The sequence below is a fragment of the Saccopteryx bilineata genome, chromosome 3, assembly GCF_036850765.1.
Source record: "Saccopteryx bilineata isolate mSacBil1 chromosome 3, mSacBil1_pri_phased_curated, whole genome shotgun sequence".
Lineage (NCBI taxonomy): Eukaryota > Metazoa > Chordata > Mammalia > Chiroptera > Emballonuridae > Saccopteryx > Saccopteryx bilineata.
Window position 1 is genome coordinate 267,380,384 of NC_089492.1, and position 16,562 is coordinate 267,396,945.

The 16,562-nt window shown below is 50.7% G+C and overlaps 1 protein-coding gene across 1 annotated transcript in view; it reads right to left on the minus strand.

Moving 5' to 3' along the window:
• Positions 1–2,204: 2,204 nt before the first annotated feature.
• C3H1orf94 (chromosome 3 C1orf94 homolog) overlaps positions 2,205–16,562 on the minus strand; it is a 38,737-nt gene continuing 24,379 nt past the window's right edge. The window contains exons 5-7 of the mRNA XM_066269724.1: positions 12,022–12,099; positions 8,400–8,596; positions 2,205–2,280 (exon numbers count right to left, since the gene is read on the minus strand). Of these exons, the coding sequence (XP_066125821.1) occupies positions 2,205–2,280; positions 8,400–8,596; positions 12,022–12,099 (351 nt within the window). The remainder of the gene's footprint in view (positions 2,281–8,399; positions 8,597–12,021; positions 12,100–16,562) is intronic.

Below are 16,562 nucleotides of genomic sequence, written 5' to 3' on the forward strand. Positions count from 1 at the left end.
CCTGTTGCTGTGCCTCCTTCAGCCAGCATTGCAATGTGATCTTCCTCTGCTCTGCTAAGGCACTTATTTACCCCGTTTCTGCCTTTGTGTATAGTGGCTGGGATTTCTGCCTTCTCCTAGTTTCATTGAGAATGAATAGGTTCTCTTGTTCTCCTTGCTATTTGAAGGTAAATTTCCAGAGAAGAGAGACAGAAACATAATTATTCCACCATCTTAAAACCACAAGAATACATTAAGTAGACATTAAGTCTATATTAAGCCTACATTATCTTTTAATCCTCACAATGAACACTGCCATTAGAGGGACTGAGATTCAGCGAGGTTAAGTTCTTTGACCAAGTTCAAGTTGGAAAGTGGCTAAGAGCCCTGATCTGGCCAAGGGCCAATCCATGCTCTTTCTCTTACTCTCCTTTGCCTTCAAACACTCTGATATCAAGAGAGGGTGGTAAACTATAGTCAGTCTGGGTTAATACATAGAGGTACAATGTGAAGAGTCCTTCAGGAAGAAAGGGGTTCCTGCATTTGTGAGAACTTCTGGGTGATGGTGTCTCTCAGAGTTCATGGAAAATCTAGACTGAATCAAGGATAACAACAAAAATTATATACTAATAGCAGGGTCAGCCTTGGGAAAAGGCTGAAGGACTGAGGGAGTACCTTAGACTTAGACCATAGAGGAAACATAAGTCCTAAGAGAACTTGGGAGAGAAATTGGTTTTCATGGACCCAGGGGGGAAAAAAAGGTCAGTGAGACCAATGATGTCACACTGTGAGGGCAAGAGAAATGCTCTTGTGGGCACTGGAGTTGAACCCATTCCAAGATACTGGTGACCTCTAGACCCCAGCTTCTCCTTGCTATCAGGATTTGGGCTCCTACTAAGTCCTGGGCTCTTAGCCACTTCCCAACTTGAACTTGCTCAGAGAATTTCACCACACTGAATGTTAGTTCCACTAATGGCTTTCCCCTCAGCCAGGGTGGGGTTGAGCTTTCAGGTAACTGACAGGGTTGGGAAGAGAGCAACTTAGAACTGACAATGTCGGTCCATCTGCATATTTGTAGTTCATTTTTTTAGACCCCAAATAAGTCCTTACATGAACCTTCTATTTAATTTTATCTTATTACAGTTTTCCAAAGATTGGCACATGGGTTTCATTTCATAGACCAGCCCTGGACCACTACCATAAGGAGGCTAATTCTGTGGCTTTGTCCATGCTCGGGGGAACAGTTGTTTGGCGATGACCACCATGGATAGAGAATAGGAGAGTTAAAGTGCATGTGTATAGCTGATTCAGGTCATCTCCTCTTCCCAGAGTTGTGTCTTCTATAAATATGACCAGGATGCTCTCAACGTCCTTATTCAAGTCACTACTAAAAGTTGATCAAGATAGACCCAAGGGCAGCGGCATTACGTGCAGTTTTGAGATTGACTTGGAGCTTAGCATTGCTTTACAATCACTGGATATAGTCTGTTACATTTAGGATTATTTTTGGAATTCATTTCCAAGACACATCTTCCTATCTTGTGCCCAAGAGGGTTTTTTTTTTCTTTCTTAAAACAGTCACCTGATAGGACAAAGGGGAGAGTATATCTCTTCAACATCCTTTTCAGAGGTGCTTAAACTAGGATGTTGGGGAGTGAATGAATCACAGCAGAGAAGAGATAAGCCCTCAAGGTAATGACCTCTAGGGTCCTGTGACTGGAGACTGGCACCTCAGGACTTCAGCCCGTGGTCTCTCTGCAGGTCCTGAGTAACGATGTGTCTCGTGGGGAAAGTGGGCAGTGAAGAGCACGCAGAACACATCAATAGCAGCAAATAGAAAAAAAAAATCAGACAAGCCCAGTCTTTTTTCAAGCAGCTCATACTTTTATCATATAATACAAACTTTCTAAAATTAAGCGTCTTACTTCTATTTTACCAACAACAACAAAAACAAAAATCACTCATGTTTGCTAAATACAGATGCATAAGTAGTTGAGCAAGTAAGTATGACTCTGGGGGTGGGGTGGGGGGAGGGATGTGTGCTTTGGGTTGCGTGTGTATGAGTGTTGGTCAATAGATCAGTCTGGTCTTGCTGTCTTCTGTCTGTGACCTGGTCGGCCCTTGACTTTCTAAACTTCCTACCAAGGTGTTGCAGCACCTGGAATTCCAGAGCCCTCAGCCCTGATCCAAAGGCTAAAGCAGGAGGAGGGAGAAGCGAAGGAGACCTAAAAATGTATGCCGTTCCCACTGGCGGAAAAGTAGGGGCTGTTCAGCAGGGGCCCACCAGATGACGAGCCGAACCTGGAAGAAAAAGATGATGGATGTCATGATAAAATTCCTGATGCTGGCGGAGATATTAGGAAAAGTAATATTTTAATTTTGTGGCTGTCAAAGACTGTCATGATCATGACAGGCTCGAAGGCTGAAAGCTCTAGCATAACAAAAATGCCTTCGCTATGGGAAAATATTAAATTGATACAATTGGAGGACAATAAAGCATTTTTTTTTCACCTGCCACCTACTTGGGTCAGGAAGTCCCCAGTAGTCTCTAGGGATTATTTCTATGGAGCCTATGTGCTCACCATGTCCAGGAAGGACCACAAAGCAGGGAGCCTCTATGGATCTGAGCACATTACTTGTGGTCCTGCAGACACTTTACCTGCCTTAGAAGACCAGGTGTGTGCCTCAGGAAGTTCCACAACAACAGAGAATTCAGGCCATGTCCCAGAATGTGATCAGGGAGTCCAGAGTCTAGACAAGCCCAGGGTTCCGCCTCTTATCAGCACCAAACTAACTCAGGCTCTTTGTTTCAACCCCAGTTTGAGAAGTAAGCATTGAGACATCTTCGAGTGCCTGGGAGTTTGCCGGACCCTTGAAGAAGGAAGAGCCGACAAGAGCTGAGCCTCACCATCCAAGAGCAGAAATATACACACTTCTACTTTTTCTCCCCGGCACACTCCTATTCAAACCTCAAAAGAGATTGCAAAAGCCATCTCTTCTGTGAAACCTTCCCTGACCGCTCCAGATGGAATCACTGACTCACAGGGCTGGGAGCCCGCTGCGATTGCGTCCCCCATCTGCCGGGATGCTTTGAATGAATGGGAGCAGAACTCAGTATGATTGCAGCAGAGCAAATGACTAGATTTTGTCTAATCCAGGGATTCTCGGTCCCTTTTCAGCTGGGCAGATGCGTATTATGGAAGAGGTTCACATTCACGGCACTCTCCCATGAATTGATAAATTGAAAAGGGGGGGGGGGCAGGGAAGAAAGAAGCAACGGGAACAAACCACCGCATTAATTTATAATGCCTCAGCTGGTATCAGGATCTGTCGCTTGCTGGGTGTCCATGGACAAGCTAGGCTTTGGAACCTGTTTAATTCCCGTCTCTCTAAAATAGATTCCATGGGAGCAAGGACATTATCTGGACTGCTCGCGATTTCACACCCAGCGCCCAACCCAGGACCTGGCACGAGGTAGGTACCTGGTAAGCAATTAATGCTGGCAGTAACCCCACCTCTTTTTCTCTCTTTCAAAAATCATATTGGACTACAAATGATTGAAAGTTATGTTACAAAAGAGGTGCCCTGGATTCTACTGTGACTTATAAAATAAAAGCCATAAGCAACACTTCATATTTGAATAATTTCCAGTCACAAGTTACTTAGAGCACACCTTGTCTCTGATCACCATACCCCATGTGTTTAGGCCCTTCTCATTGTTGAGATCTGATTGAATCAACTACCCAGGGCCTGGCCTCTAGGATGGACACTAGAGGACCAGGAGGCGGGAACTAGAGCTAGTGTGGAGTGCTTCCTGGAGGAAGAAGGCAGAGCATGAATGTCTCTTGAGCATGGTGACCTGTTCTGGTTTGTCTGGGACAGTTTCTACACTCGTGTTTCCAATGTAATTATTATTTGTGCTCCTTTTAACTCTCTGTGTTATTGTTTGGGAGATAAACTGCATGGTTATTTTACCCTGATGCATGTATGCAAATTGATTTGGCAGAGGGAAGGGAGGGCCCCCCCCCCCCCCGCTCCTTCCCCAAGAACAAGGAAGTTACCTGCTCCTTCCTCTCCCACTTCGTAAAGTTTAGCCTTCGGCTTCTCTCCTTCGCTCCCGCCCCAGAAAAAGCACTGACTCTCCTTGTCTGCAAGACTAAACTCTGCACCCAGCCTCTGTCCCTCCCTGCCCAGGGAAGCCTCTCTTAGACGTGGTTCCACCCAGGACCACCAGTAACCCTCCAACCCAACACCACTGCTGTGTGCATGCTCCATCCTATGGTGGGTGCCTGGGTTTTGTTCTCATCATCCTGTGATCCCACCCACTCTCCTTCAGGTAATAATTTCTTTGCTTGAATCCCTGCCCTCCACACGCTCCTCCGTATTTCCTCTCACCTCCCACGGCTCCTTCTCAGGCTCTTTGCTGGTTCCTCCACACCTCCCCAACCTCTCCACATGCTGGAGGCCCAGGGCCCAGTCCTGAGTCTCCCCTCTTCTCTATATGCATGCCCTCCCTGGGCGATCTCATCCCATCCCGAGCCTTTAAATATCACCTATATGCTAATGAACCCCCGGTTTCTATCACTAGTCCCACACTCGCCCTGAGCCCCAGACTCCTGTAGCCATCTGCCTCTTGCAGCTCCACTCACACCTCTGGTTTTACATATCCCGAACCAAACCCCTCATCTCCAGGTCTTTGTTCTAGCCTTCTTGACCTTGGAGTCTTGGCATTGCCACTTATCCAGTTGCTCAGGTCAAAAACCTGGGAACCATGCTTGATTCCTCTCTTCCTTATTTCACAGGCAACCATCACTAAGTCCTTCTTTTAAATTTTTTTTCTTCTTTTCCAAGTGAGAGGAGGAGAGATAGAGAGACAGACTCCCGCATGTGCCCCAACCAGGATCTACCCAGAAACCCCCATCTTGGGCTGATGATCTGCCTATCTGAGGCCATGCTTGCAACTGAGCTATTTTTAGAACCTGAGGCAGGGGCTCCACAAAGCCATCCTCAGAGTCCGGAGGCTGATGCACTCAACCCAAATGAGCCATGGCTGCAGGAGGGGAAAAGAGAAGGGGGAGGGGAGGGTGGAGAAGCAGATGGTCACTTCTCCTGTGGGCCCAACTGGGAACTGAATCTGGGACATCCACATGACAGGTTGATGCTCTACCACTGAGCCAACCGGCCAGGGCTGAGTCTTATTACCAAGACAATAACCACTCCAGATCTTTCACTTGTCCCCTGTCCCACTGTCACTGCTCTAGACCATGCCACCAGCACCTCTTGCTCAGATGGCTATAAAAGCTCCTCCCCTGCGCCCCTGTGATGGCTCTGACCCCACAGTCCAATCTTCATACCTCTGCCCGCGTCATCTTCCCTAGACAGAAAACTAGAATATATCCTTGCCAGTCTGAAAGTCTTACTGGCTTCCTACTGCTCTTAAAACATCCTCCATGCCATGCCTGCCAGGCCCTCTCTAGTCTGGCCCTGGCTACTCCTCTGGTTTCGGTTCCGCCCACTCTCTCTTTCCCACTCTTCCTGCTCCAGCTCCATTCCCCATCTGGGGCTGCTGCGGGTCCTGTTCTTTCTGCCCGGAAAGCTTGCCGCCCACATGTGTGCCTGGTTCATCCTCTCACTGCGTTTGGATCTCAGCTCAAGAGACTTCCCTCCATCCCCTCTCCCCCTCCCCCAGCACCTGGGTGTCTGCTGCTTGTCTATTTCCTTGTTACCTATTTCTCCCTTCCCAAGGAGAGAAGGAAAACTTTGTCATTGTTACTAATGTTCACGTCAGTAACCAGTGCCTAGAACAGTGCCAGGCACATAGAAGGTGCTCAATAAATATTTTTTGAATGAACTGATTGTTCCTTCTGGGGACACAGGCCTATGCCCCTTCTTGCTTCGCTTTTCTGACCTCACTTCCCAGGTCTTCCCCACCTCTGCAGCCACCATTCCACCCTGCTGACTGCCACCACCCCCACCGCTCTCCACTTTTGCCCCCGATGTGCCCACCTGGCCCCGGGCTCCCTCCCACTTCTAAGACTACTTCTTTCTCAGTCTCTTGCTCGCTCCTTTTCTTCTCCCTGTCCCTGTAGATGCCAGCAACTGGGTCTTAGCCCTCGGCCCTCACTGCTCCCCATCAGTGCTTCTGAACTGCGGACTGCTGAGACCGTGGGATCACGCTCCTTCCAAAGACAGCCCCGTTCTACAGGGAGTCTTCCCTCGAGCCCAGAGTCACAGCGTGGAACCTGGGAAGCCTGCTGTCCTGCCAGTAGACTGTCTTGATCCCCCTGCAGTCTCATCTGCTCTCACCTTCAGAGGCCAGACTCTCTCCTACAGACCCCTATGGCCACCTCCAGACTACACCTCCTCTCCCCCCGTGTCTCTCCCTCCAGCCCATCAGATCACTACAGTGTGTACAAATCTGCATTTTAGCAGCCAGAGCCTTTAAGAATCCAGTCCTGGCCTCCTTTTTCCAATCTTATTTTCCACCTTTTCCAGGAATAAATCTAATAATTCAACCAGAGGTCTTTACTGCCCATACCTCGAGGTTGCCACGCACCTTGCCATCTGGGGCCTCACTTCCCGCTCCCAGCATGCCCTTCTCCAATCACCGCCCACTGTGGTCCCCCACTGTCCACCTGGCCAGGATCCTCCCTCTGTCCTCAGGCCACTTTGATGGTCTTCACCTTGCCCAAACATCATTGTGCCTTCACTGAACTCACTGTTCACTCTCTGAAGAAAGGAACCCTGGGCCCTGGCCGGTTGGCTCAGCGGTAGAGCGTCGGCCTGGCGTGCAGGGGACCTGGGTTCGATTCCCAGCCAGGGCACATAGGAGAAGCGCCCATTTGCTTCTCCACCCCCACCCCCTCCTTCCTCTCTGTCTCTCTCTTCCCCTCCCGCAGCCAAGGCTCCATTGGAGCAAAGATGGCCCGGGTTCTGGGGATGTCTCCTTGACCTCTGCCCCAGGCGCTAGAGTGGCTCTGGTCGCGGCAGAGTGATGCCCCAGAGGGGCAGAGCATCGCCCCCTGGTGGGCAGAGCGTCGCCCCTGGTAGGCGTGCCAGGTGGATCCCGGTCGGGTGCATGCAGGAGTCTGTCTTACTGTCTCTCCCCGTTTCCAGCTTCAGAAAAAAAAAAAATACAAAAAAGAAAAAGAAAAAAAAAAAAGAAAGGAACCCTGTCCTAATCATCTATGGTCCTCCTACAGGCTAAATTCATATGAACTGTGAAAATTAAGGCAGTGTTTTCAAGGTGTTTTGAAATGCCCTGCAAGAAAAAGGAAGAAAAAAAGGGAAGGGAGGGAGGAAGAGGAGGGAAGTAAGGAAAGAAGGGAGGGAGGGAGGGAGAAGGGATAGAAGAAAAAGAATGAAAGAAAAACAGGGTTGTGGGTTTTAGTTTCAAATACCACTGTCGATCACCTGTTTGGATGTCTTCCATGCACACTTGGAAAGGAAAAGATCTCAGAGTTCCAACAGTTAAGAAATGTGTTTGTCCTCGTTTCGCACAGCTTTTCCCAAACACATCTGACTACAGAAACCTTCTCCTAGCCTTTACTCCTTTAAACGACCCACTTGGGAAAATGCTGATTGAAAGAATGAGAGTTGAGGGACACGTGTCAACACAACAGTGTGGCTCTGTGATGGGCAGTTGGGGAATCATGTCAGATCAGCAAGTCTGGCCCTAATGCTATTGATCGAGTTTCTCAAACGGGGCGCTCTTTTCCCAGGGCGTGCACGGAGACGCGGAGTCACAGGAACGAAACTGCCTGCCTCTCAGAGCACCCACATCTGATGAGGATATATTTGTTGAGTGGGAATGCAAGGCTCAGTGTTGTTACGTTAAAACAACAAACACAAATCTATGACCTAACCAGCGTGTAAAATTTGTGTGCAATTTTCAGCTAACGTGATGAGTTTGCATTGGCCACTGGCTGCTAAGCCCCACTCGTCTGCGGTTTGGGGTGCTTCGGTGGAAAAGCGTGAGCAGCCCCGATAAGCAGGGGCAGATCCTTCAGCAGGGCCGGCTGCAAAGTCAACGGGAAGTTCGGGAGATTAGCCTGGCGAGTAGCTCAGGGAGCGGTGAGTGGGGGCAGAGCCCTAAGAAGATTACCTGGCCTACCTACGCTGGTTGTAAACCAAGCACAGGGGTAAAGGCAAATGCGCCATGCTCCACCACCTGCCACCTGCTGTGCTGGCACTCCATCACCGCTGCCTGTGCCCTGGCAGCCTCTAAATGCACCAACAGAAGGGGCCCACCTGGCCCCAGGCCCTGCTCACCTCCACATCAGCCCATCCAGGACCCACACAGCATCCAGACAAAGGCACTGGGCCCCCTCCTGGCAGCAGGGAAGCCCCGTGTGCTTGCCTCGCTGCGCCAGCAGCTTCCTAGCTGTAAGTTGTTCTTCCAGGGCAGGCCAAGGACTCACCCATATGGCTGGGGGAAGAGGAACTGCGGCCCATCTCCTGCCATGGGGGAAGGCTCTCGGAGGTTGGTGGACATTTTCAGCGGTGTCCTCTGAGGGTACGGATAGTTGGGCTGGACGAAGGGGACGTAGTTCAGCAGGGGGGTGTAAGAAGAGCGGAAAATCTGCTGTCCCATTTGAACTGGGTTGTACGGCGCCACCTGCAGGTCAGAAAGGAGAAGGGGGCGAGGTCTAGCAGAGTCCACCAGACATCACATTCCCCAACCTTAATTCTAACCCCAGCCCCATCCCTCAGCCCAGTGCCCTTCAGTCACAGCGGAGCAGATAGACGGCAACGTGTTGGAATGGAAAAAGCACAGGGCTCAACTTCTGTATGTGAGTTGGAAAGTGACTAAATTTAGCTGAGCCTCAGTTTCCTCATCCGTAAAACGGGCAAATCTCTGTTGTATGAGGGACTGGGTCAGTTGATGTTGGTAAAGAACTTCAGACATAATAAATAGCAAATAAACATCTCTCTTCTCTTCCCTGCCCTCCTTCCTTCTTTCTCCTCTGTCAGTCACCATTCTCAAAGCCCCTTGTTCATCTTTAAGTCTTCTACGACCCCAGGAGCCCAACAGGTTCCCGGCATAAGACAGCCTTGACCCCTGGAAACTCCTGTGATGGGTGGTGGAAGTGGTCTGGACCTCCACTGCTCGATGTGGCAGCCACCAGCCACGTGTGGCCATTGCGCACTTGAAGGGTAGCGTGTGGCTAAGGACCTGAATTTTTAATTTTACTTACTTTTCATTGACTTAAATTTAAATAGCCACACATGGCTAGTGGTTACAAGATTGGACAGTGTGAGTCTAGGAGAAAGGACAAGGAAAGGGCACTAGGATTCAGCTCCAGCCCTAGAGGAAAACGGGAACTCAGGGGGGTTTTGAAGACCACCTGGGCTCACACTTGCACCCAAAACCAGGGCTCCTACGTTCATTCCCCTGGCAAGGCAGCTACGCCATCTGTCTTACTCACTGGTATATTTTCAGTCCTAAGATAGTGCCTGGCACACAGCAGCTGCTCAATGCACATATGCTGAATGAAGGCAAGAAAGAAAGAGGAGGTGGATGGCTGAAAAAGAGACCATTAAGCATCTGCTTGAACACCTAAGATGACATGGAGCTCATTACATTATGAGCTCTGCACTTGACTACTGACGGCTCCAAATGTCAGAGAACTCTCTCTCTCATCTGACGCCGACATCCATCCTCTTGCGTGCTAAGGCAAGTTTCAGTCAAAACTGGGGACATTTCTGGATTTCCACTCTAACAACAAGAGTCTAGGGCCCAGGCCACTCAGGGACACAGCCCGCTGACAGCCCTCGCTCCCCCTGCGCGTCCTTAGTGAACAACACTCACAGAAGCTGGCACTCATCGAGTGCTTCGGGTGTGCCCTTCATAAACTCCAGACAGCCTTGTGGGGTAGGATCATTAGTGTTCTCATTTTACAGCCGAGAAAACTGAGGTTCAGAAAAGTGGAGCAGCTCAGTGTTTCCTAGCTTCGTGGTTGCTCCCCTGGAGGCCTGAGCCCCTTCCTCTCGGCCCTCCCCTCATTTTCCCCGGAGGACGTGTGGGATCCGGTGAGGATGGACACAGGCACCAAAACCCCCAGATGGTGAGCTGAAGATCAGAGAGATCCGAGAGCTCACAGAGAGCACGCAGGAAGGCGCCTCCCAGGACTGACGCCTGCGGGCCGCACGGCAGAAGATACCCCTGGTTTTCATCGCAGGGGGAGAAGGCAGACCTGGGAGGAGACCGACTTGGGAGAGAGATTCTGCGCCTAGAGCTCCTACAAGCTTTGTTCGAAAATGTGCCCCCAACTGCATGTAACTGATAAAAAAAAAAAACACAACACAGAGCTGTGCATACGTCTCTGGAGCCATCTCCAAGACAGACTTTGCTGACAAAAGCAGTGACAGACAGTGTGCCCAGAATGCCACATTTATACAAAAGTGTTTGTAAAGTACACGCCGCTAGAAAAATACCTAAGAAACCAGTAACGGTGATTGCCTCTCCGATTTGTTTTCTTGTATTACTTCTTCAAATATATGCACATAGATAACTGTCTGAAAACACTCCCTTTGGAACTAGATGGATGGTATCTCCACTCGCGGTGGGGAGGTGATGTGCTGAGACGCGGTGGGCCAGACTCGCATCTCTCCATCTCGGGATGCAGAGCTCCCATTGTTGTCAAAGCAGCAGTCCTGGCCCACGTGATGACGTGATCTATACCTGCAGGCCCTTCCCTATGCTCCGGAGCATTCTAACATGCCTCCTGTCAGAGGTGCAATTTGCAGAGAGAAGGTGGGGCTCCCTGGGGAGCGAGGAGAGGCCGACGAGTGTGAGTTTGTGTGTGGGGCCTGTCCACCCGCATGTGAGGGTGCAAGGCCGGCCTGGGGATGCAGCAGGTTCCAAGCTCCTGTTCTCACACCCCCACTCCCGCCCTCATGGCACTCAGCGTCTCTGAGCTGCGTTGCGTTTCGTGCGTGCCTATGCCGTGCATGTACAACTTGGTGGCATGTAGACAACTATATCCCTGTGCCTATGTGTTTGTATTTCTGTCTGCTGCTTTATTTCGGTGCCATATTTTTGTGTACGGTGTCTGTGTATGTGAGGCAGTAAACCGCGGCGAGTGGGATCGTGGACTGAACCCCAACTCTGCCACTGCGGTAGTCTCAGGAAGGTCGTCACTCCCGACCTTTCCACGGGGAGGGGGGGAGGGTGCCAGGTTTCACAAACAAAAACATGGGACATCCAGCTAAATTCAAAGTGCATGGCATTTAATCGCAAATGGATGAATTAAAACAGCAAATAGCATTTGGTAAAGTATGGACCACACAATATTTGGGACATACTTATACCACAACGTTATTCACAGCTTATCTAAAATTTGAATTGAACTAGGTATCTTGTATTTCAACTGATGAACCAACAGAAGAGGAACGTGAGTCCCCAGCCCCATGGACGCCGGGCAAAGCCATGTGATCTGCTTTGGCCACTGGAAGGCTGGTTACCACGTACCAGCTTGGGCCTGAGGCTCTGGGAGCATTGGAAGCTTCTGCTCACCCCTCCCGCACTCCTGGCACACACGGTGGCGGGAGCAAAGGCTATGGCATCATCAGCCCATGCCCGAAGGAGAACACGTGACACAGGCTTGAAACCAATCCCAGCCTCGCTCAGCCAACCTGTAGATAGTGAGTGAAAAAGAGTATTGTGGAAAGTCTAAGATATTGAAGCTTGTGCCACAAAAAAAAGCTAATTTATATGTTAGCTTTATGACCTGGAGCAAGTTACTTAATCTCTGTGCCTCAGTTTTCCCATCTCTAACCTCCCTTACAGGGTGGTTGTGAAGATTGAATTAGTTCATGCAGGTGAAGGCCGTAGGGAAGGACCTGGCACGAGGAAGCACTCCGTCAGTGTCAGCTGTCTGGATCGCCCGGGGACACTGTTTGTTTCTGCTTCCATGTTGGCATGTGTGTACTCTGCTCCAAAGGTGGCCATAAAGGTATGGCTGATGGCCAGGTCAAGGGAGCAGATGTCCTGAAGGCCTTTGTGGAGCTGAGATGGAGGTGAGGAGGTCATCTACTCACCTGTCGGGGATAACAGCCCAGCTGGGGGTGTAGGGTCTGCTGATAGGGCATCCTGGCTGCCCGCTGTGGATATACGCCCTGGGGAGAGAAGGGAGAGGCTCAGTGCTGTGGGGCAAAGGGCCCTGGTCAAAGAGCAGTCACTCAACTCAGTTTCCAGCTTGCGAGCCTGGATCTCCAGACACAGCTGAGATCACCCCCCACCCCGGCACTGTGAACCAGACCCACCAGGTGCCAGGTCCAGCTGGCGTCAGGCCAATCGTGCACAACACACGCCAGAGGGGAAGCCTGTGTTTAGCAGGAATCACAGCCTTTTTGCTGAGTATTTAAGATAAGAGCTTCAGGAACCTGCCCGCTTCTTGAATCCCAGATCTGTTCCTTAGTGGCTGTGTGACCTTGGGCAAATCACTTCACCTCTCTGAGCCTCTTTTCCCTGGTCTGTAAAGTTATGTGTGTTCAGGACTGGAATGCTTGGGCAGATAGCCAAATTCTTTTTATTGCTGTCTATCCTCCTTTTTTAAGTTTTTCCCCCAAATTCCACTACTACACCCAAACAGGAGGAGTCCATGTACATCTGTGTGTGTGCGAATTTGCACCCATGTTTATTTAAGCACACCTGCATGTGTACTTCCTTTTGTGTCTGCAGCTGTGCGCTTCTGTGTACAGATGTGTAACTGTGAACCCAGGTGTATTAGCCTGGGTCTCCACTGCTGTGTCTATATGCCCACACACACCTGCATCTGTCTCTTACGGTGAAGACTGGTGTGACAAGAAATTAATGCATTTAAAGGGCTCAGAACAGTACCCAGCACACAGTAAGGATTCTGCAAATATTAGGTATTTTTTAGCCTCTCTCACTGTGCACCCCCCACACACACACACACATGAAGAGGATTTCTGGAAGCTGAGCCAAATGAAGAGTAAAAACTTTACTCACAACTCTGTCTAGGCTGGCCTTGGGGGTCCCTGTGTGTGCACACACACACGCACACACACACACACACACACACACACACAGAGCAGCTGCTGTGGGCGGGGTCTCAGACTGCCTTTCCCTGCCAACCCAGAGTCAACCCTCCTAAGATTCAACTCAATGCTCAAAGCCCCATGAGACTAGGATGTCTTTTCATAGATTCTATACCCCAATATGCTGCCTCGATTCTGGGCTCACCTTGTGCCAGTTATCAAAGTGTTGATGGCTGACACAGCTCCCTTGACGACCTCCTCTGAGCCATGGGGTCCTGAACGGGGCCCGGGGGAGAGTCTCCCCCTCTCCTGGTGCCTCATCCTCCAGGTCCCTGAGAGCACACATCCTCTCACAGCCCCTCCCTGCTTTCTGCTTCGGACTTGACACTTGTCCTTGGTGGGTCCCCTCCTACTTCTGCCAACCCCTTCACTTGAAACTGGCGAAGCTGCTCCTTTCTTCAGCAAGCCCAACAGCCCAGGGCAGCCCCATCCCCCACCAGGACCACAGCCTGGTCCGGGCACTCCAACTGTGGCCAGAACCTGGATAGAGAAGTCAGACAGGGGGCGCTGCCCTGCCCGTTCTGGCCCTCAGTGAGCTCCCAGGTCAGGGCCTCACTGTCACTCCTCTGTGTCCCCCCTCCCACCTCCCCTCCACCCCATTAGCACTCAGCTTGGCTTTGCACAGCCGGCTCTCCCAGGTCGCCAATCTCCCTGGGCAGGCCTGGGCCAGGTTGCCCCTGAGATCCGTGCAAGACCAGGCTGCCCAGCCCTGCTCTGTCCTGGGGCAAACTTCCAGGAGACAGTGGCATATTTATTAGTATAAGCAACACTGTATGACTTTAAAACCATTAATAGCTATTCAAATTGCAATTCCGTAAAATCACAAGCAAGAGTAAATAAACATTCATTATTCTCTGCTTGAGGCCGAGGCCTGTTCCCATGAGTCCTCCCTCCTTAACTGAGGGCAGAGGTCCTTTATTACAGGCGGCCCAGGAAGGAGCCTTGGAGCCCCTCGGTCTGGGGACCTGGTCTCCCAGGCTTGCGTCTCTCCACAGTGGAGGGCTGAGTAAATTGGATCTGGGACCTCATCTTTATTCCTAAAGCCAAGAAGGAGAAGAGACTGGGATAAATTGTTCCCAGTTCCCCTTCTCTGTCTCCTCAAGGTCTGCGGAGCTCCCTGACCCTGTTGCCTAGGAAGATCAGTGCGGAATAATAAAAACCAGCACCTGTGTCATACAAAGCCCTTTCCCACCCATGGGCTCAACCTTACAAGCAAATCAAACAGCTGCTGCTGCTGCTACTGCTGCTGCTGCTGAAATTACACTGAGTCCATTTCACAAGTGAGGAAACCAGGGCTCAGGTCACTGGCCAACCTGCCCAAGGCCACACAGCTTGGAAGCAGCAGAACTCCATTAAACACAAGTCTTCCAATTCCAAAACCTGACTTCTTATTATCCCAGGCTCGTGAGAAACTGGGAGGAGGTAAACTCTGCTGTCCTCCTTTACCACCAGGGCTGGGGGGGAGGGAGGGTCAACTTCCACAGTCACTTCCGCTGGGCCCAGTCAGCGCACACACGGCCTCGCAGGACCCAAGGGTCCTGCCAGTCGGGACCCTCAACTGCCTGTGCCCACAGGCCAGGGAACCTGAGGGTCAGCCTACAGTACAGACCCTGGCATCTCTTAAGACAAAGGACTTTCATGCTCAAAAGAACCATATGATTTCACTAAACAGAAAGCAGCAAATGAACAAACAACAACAAAAAAAACACCTCAGGCTCTGGCCGGTTGGCTCAGCGGTAGAGCATCGGCCTGGCGTGCGGGGGACCTGGGTTTGATTCCCGGCCAGGGCACATAGGAGAAGTGCCCATTTGCTTCTCCACCCCCACCCCCTCCTTCCTCTCTGTCTCTCTCTTCCCCTCCCACAGCCAAGGCTCCATTGGAGCAAAGATGGCCAGGGCGCTGGGGATGGCTCCTTGGCCTCTGCCCCAGGCGCTAGAGTGGCTCTGGTCGCGGCAGAGCAACGCCCCGGAGGGGCAGAGCATCGCCCCCTGGTGGGCAGAGCGTCGCCCCCTGGTGGGCGTGCCGGGTGGATCCCGGTCGGGGGATCCCGGTCGGGGGATCCCGGTCGGGCGCATGCGGGAGTCTGTCTGACTGTCTCTCCCCGTTTCCAGCTTCAGAAAAATACAAAAAAAAAACACCTCACGGATAACAGTATGGTGGTTACCGGAGGGGAGGTGGATAGGGTGAGGATGAAGAGGCTAATGGGGATCAAATTCACTGTGACAGAAGGAGACTAGACTTTGAGTGGTATACACATCATGCAATATACAGGTGATGTGTTATAAAACTGCACACTTGAAACTTGTATGTTATTAATGAACGTTACTCCAATACATCTATTTTAAAAAACTGCATGTCCCAACCTCCCCTCTCCAAAAAGTCAGGTCAGAAGAAGTCAGCTTAACAAAGAGATATTACCTACACTTCAAGAAAGCAAACTGCCGGGAATTAGCTCTACGTGGTGAGCCTTGAGAGTGCATTGTAGAGGGAAGGTTTTACACTAAATAAAAGTACACAACTGCTTCTCTGTCCAAGGTGGGGGCGCACGCGGTGCCGGCCTGGGGTTGGTCCCGGCCTGCACTGACCACCGAGGTTCTCGGTCCCCTCTGAATCCTCTCCACCATGTCAGTGCTGGCCCAGAGTCAGTGCGAAGTGAAGGTTTTTAAAAGTTATTTAAATGAATGAGTAAGGAAATGTATAAAAATGAGCACATCGGTGTAGAGGTGAATAAATGACTGACAAGCGAACGAGCAAACACAGACATGTGGACGAGGGTTGGTGAGCACACAAACAGCCACCCATGCAGGGACAAGGTATTACAGGAGGTGTGGAAAGGACACACTTTCATTTCCCCTGAGGTCACTATTCACAATCACCTCTCCCTCGATGGTGGGGTGGGAGTCCTCCTGCCCCGTGTGAGGAGAGGGTAGGTACTATTCTCTTAGTCAACAAGAAAAAAAATCTTGGAAACAAAACTTTGGAGAGAAAAAGAAAGATTTTGCTAAACTCCTTTAGCTCCCCTTTAAGATTCGGGGGCTAAGTTGGTGGACCAGCTCCAAGAGGCCTTCCTTCCTTCCTTCCTTCCTTTCTTCCTTCCTCCCTCCCTCCCTCCCTCCCTCCCTCCCTCCCTCCCTCCCTTCCTTCCTTCCTTCCTTCCTTTCTTCCTTCCTTCCCTCCCTCTCTCTCTTTTCTCTTTCTTTCTCTCTCTCTTTTCTTTCTTCTTTCTTTCTTTCTTTTCTTTCTTTCTCTCTCTCTTTCTTTCTTTCTTTCTTTCTCTCTCTCTCTCTCTTCTTTCTTCCTTCCTTCCTTCCTTCCTTCCTTCCTCCCTTCCTTCCTTCCTTCCTTCCTTCCTTCCTTCCTTCCTTCCTTCCTTCCTTCCTTTCAGAGGAGGGGAGATAGAAAGACAGACTCCCACATATGCCCCAACCAGGATCCACCTGGCAAATCTCATCTGGGCCTGATGCTCAAATTAACCAACCTATTTTTAGCACCTGAGGCTGACATGCTTAGACCAACTG